Source organism: Amblyomma maculatum, chromosome 1 (assembly GCF_055883805.1).
Source record: "Amblyomma maculatum isolate TAMU_Amacu chromosome 1, ASM5588380v1, whole genome shotgun sequence".
NCBI classification, from domain to species: domain Eukaryota; kingdom Metazoa; phylum Arthropoda; class Arachnida; order Ixodida; family Ixodidae; genus Amblyomma; species Amblyomma maculatum.
In genome coordinates this window covers 282,019,275-282,022,965 of record NC_139344.1, presented here as the reverse complement: position 1 = coordinate 282,022,965, position 3,691 = coordinate 282,019,275, and the positions used below count along the sequence as shown (strand labels likewise).

Below are 3,691 nucleotides of genomic sequence, written 5' to 3'. Positions count from 1 at the left end.
AACCGGGAGAAATGCTGATATCGAAGGAATTAAGCACGTATTATTGGCGCTCGGCGACAAAAAAGAAACAAAAAGCAGCGATGCACCTTTCGCTACAGCCCCTAAAAGACAGCTTTACAATTCGGATTCATTTATTAACAGGCACACTGGGTATCCTTAAAACAGAAGTTCACTAAATTTGCTTTAGTCCAGTAGCTGGCGTTCTGTGTGTCCGTTCCGAGACGACTGCTAGAATATCAGCGAAACGGACGCCTTCAGAGGCGTCAGAAATTAAAACCGATAAAACCGCTCAACGCTTTGCCGTAATCGTTGCTTTTCATGTTCAGTGCCTTGTTTCTTTTTTATTCGGCAAGCATTAAATTAACGTGCTCGATTTCTTCCCCATCAAACTTTGTCCCGGTTTTGCGCGAAGTCAGCCGTGATATCAGCTGAGGGCAGCACGACACTTCACTGATTTCTAGCTGCCGATGCAAACGTTGAGCGTAGTTCACGGGGTGCGGCCAGCAAACGCAACGACCACCGCTCTCTCCACTTCATTTCAAACGCCGCCGTCGCGCTTGATCTGCCACGCGTTCCCTTCTATAAAGCTCACAACAACACTACCCGTGCATGATTGCGGACAGAAGTCATCCTAATGGGAATGGTCTGGCAGTTACGCCTTCTTGCTCGATAGTAACCACTCATTGGTTTCTTGGACGCACTACGTCAGCAAAAGACGAGGAATTTTAAAACACGTTAAACAAGTAATCCTCGCGCCCAAGTGCCGTGGCTGTTGTAAGATTTCACGTTATACTTGTACCGCGGCATATCGCTCTATACAAGCCCTCTCCTTGTACATTTGACAACTAAGTAGAACCGTTTTTTAATTATTTTTTTTTTTCAAACCATTACTATGGAAGACCGGCTAGCAGACACCAAGCGCAGTCAAATACAAGTCTCGATCACTTTATTCTGAAGAACCGCGAAGAAAAACCAAAGCGAAAATACAGCAGCCGCTAAAGCAGACGACTGCACTTCAAGCTATAATGTTAACATTGCGCACAAAAAAGGAATACGAAAATCATAATGACAGAACCTGCTTCATCGGAGTAGCAGTAAGGACCATCGTTCTACTGGCGCTTAATATGCCCCGTCAAAGCGTGCTGTATTTTTCCTATTCAGGCAGCTTTCAATGTAAGTGGGATCGAGATCCGGGTGAGTGCTTTTCCTTCGCGCTAATTCCTCATGCTTGCAGCTCTACTCATGTCTAACAACAGCGGAGAGTATCGGATCGCATTGCTATGGGGGGCACACAATTAAACTCAAGCTGCGACTGCCACATTCGTGTGCTCTTCCCGGAAGGCTATTAGGGCCTAATTGTGAGCCTTGTAGTCAGCGACACCGGTGGTAGCCTGCGTCCACTTGTGCCCTCTTGTGGAACACCACAGAAGTTTTCGACTTTCAGCGCAACGGCTTGGCCAGCCCTGTGTAGTCGCACGTGGTGCAAAGTTCTCGGTGGTCCGTCCATAGCACCTTTTTCCTGTGGAAGTCGTTGCGAGCACCCTCAAGGCGCGTCCAGATGAGCTGGAATGCATCGGACGACGTCAGCGTGTGCACGTGCAACGTGTGGGCAGCTGGGAACAGGCGCCGCAGGAAGGCTAGCAGACCGGCCCTCTGGTCGTGCTGCACGAATGGCGTGCTAATGCAGAGACGGCGAAGCTGAGGCGCTGGCTGCAGGTCGTGCAGAAAGCGCAGGTCTTGTGGCAGGACTCTGCTTTCGAGCTTCAGGCCGCGCAGCTCTGCGCACACGTGTCTGAGTGACGACAGGGACAGCCTGTTGCGCATGCTCCAATGGCCCAGGTTGCACAGCCTCATCTCGCGGACCTGGCACCCCAGAAGGAAATTCAGCGACGCCACGTTGGGCAAATCACACAGCGTCAGCCGCTCGAGGGGGCTCAATAAAACCATCGACAAAAGGCATTCACTCGAGCAAGTCGAAGGCTCCTCGCATGAATAGCACAAGCGCAGGTTAGCCGTTCTTCTCCCGCGGATATCCAGTTCGCGTAGTGTGAACGGGGCGTACGCCAGTCGCTGTAGTTGCGAGGGGTGACGCATTGCGCAGGCTGGCAGAGATAGGCAGTGAAGTTTGTGCAGGCTAGCAGCTGCCAGCATTTCACAGCAGTCGAAGAATGTTTCGAAGTGGAAGGACGCCAAGTTCAGCTCCTGGAGCGCTCGAAAAGACTCGAAAAAGCTGGAGAGCTTGGTCTGATATGCTGCCAAGCGCTCTTCACCGCTAGGCTTGCGGGAGGTGAGCAGCGTCAGAGCCCGGAGCCCTTGCAAGCTTTCGTCTGCTGCGGCCATGTCTAGGAGGTGCGCAGCCGACCCCATGTCCTCGATGCACACGAGAAGTTGCGAAAGGCCATCAGTCTTCTGTGTTAGGAACGGGTGAACGAACGTCACGCAGTTCCGCACGCTTTGTGGCCTCTTCCTTGCAGTCATATTGCCGTAAACACTCAGATCAGCTTTCAAGACCTCGACAACATCGCTTTCGCCAAACCACTGGAACGTGGAAGGAAGAGTAATGCTGCGCACGTCTGACACGCGTTCGTTGGTGCAAGTCAGCACATTCCACTGCATGCGTTTGACGTAAGCACGGAGCAAAACTCGGGTGAGGCGCGACCTCGGGTTACCGGCGCCCCGTTCATGAAAGTGCACAGAGACGAGCGATGGGCACTTCTTCAGCACGTACCGCAAGAGGTTGGAGTTCGCCGCAACGGCCACGACCTCTACATACATGTACTGCAGGAACCCAAGTCCAAGGTCTGTGCCGTCGCTCCTGAGGCGCTGAAGAAGCTCCCTGGCGTGGCGGCGACGATGGGGCGCGTCCGGCAGCGACCAGTCCAGACGTGTGAGGTTCCTTACTCTCGTCGCCGTCACATCGAGCAGCGCGGACGGAAGGAGTCTAGTATTGACGCATCGAAGGGTGGTCAAGTTGATGCAGGAGATGAGGCAAGTCTTGACGGCGGAAGAAGTCAGCTGTACGCAATTGTTGAGATTCAATTCGGAGATTGCACATGCTCTGGCTCCGTTGATGAAAGCAGTGACTACATCCGGTGGCTGCGTAAAGTGCACACGCGTGAAACGCATTACGCAGCGGCTGCGGGCGACACGTCGGACGCGTCGTGCAACATATTCGACGACCATAAGATCCGCAGTATCGAGGAAGCCGAAGATGTGAGCCAGCACCCTGTCCGGCAGTGCGGCTAGCGTGCACCTTTCGTTTACCATTTCGTGCTTTGAAACTGCATTCCACTTTGGGCTGAGGCCGTTGGCAGAAGTTGCAGTATCATGCTCGGTCAGAGAGTGGTTCTTCGTTCGGCTGCTTGCTGGCAGTGACAGCCGGGTGTGTCGGCCCAAGATAAGGGTGAATGTGTCGAAAGCCTGCCTAAACGCAGTGCCAGAGGCATCAGTTTAAAATCGTTTCAAGGTATGTATAATATTGTAAAAGATGCTGCACAGAAATGCAGAAAGTACTCACAGAACTACAGCAGCGGGTTCGACGAGCGCACGAAGGACGACCCCCCTCTACTCCTAACGCATGTTGTTTCATTTCTTCTTCTACTACTAAAACATGTCAGTATATATTTATATATATATTTTTTAGAACTAATTGGCTAAAAATTGCTACAGCAGCAATTGAAGTGTGATCATG

The 3,691-nt window shown here is 52.0% G+C and overlaps 1 protein-coding gene across 1 annotated transcript; it reads right to left on the bottom strand.

Annotated features, from left to right (window-relative positions):
* Nucleotides 1–1,135: 1,135 nt before the first annotated feature.
* On the bottom strand, nucleotides 1,136–3,355 carry LOC146206696 (uncharacterized). Its single transcript, XM_084591498.1, has one exon. The coding sequence runs from the start codon at nucleotides 3,265–3,267 to the stop codon at nucleotides 1,441–1,443; it is 1,827 nt and encodes a 608-aa protein (XP_084447624.1). The 5' UTR covers nucleotides 3,268–3,355; the 3' UTR covers nucleotides 1,136–1,440.
* Between the last annotated feature and the right edge of the window lie 336 nt (nucleotides 3,356–3,691).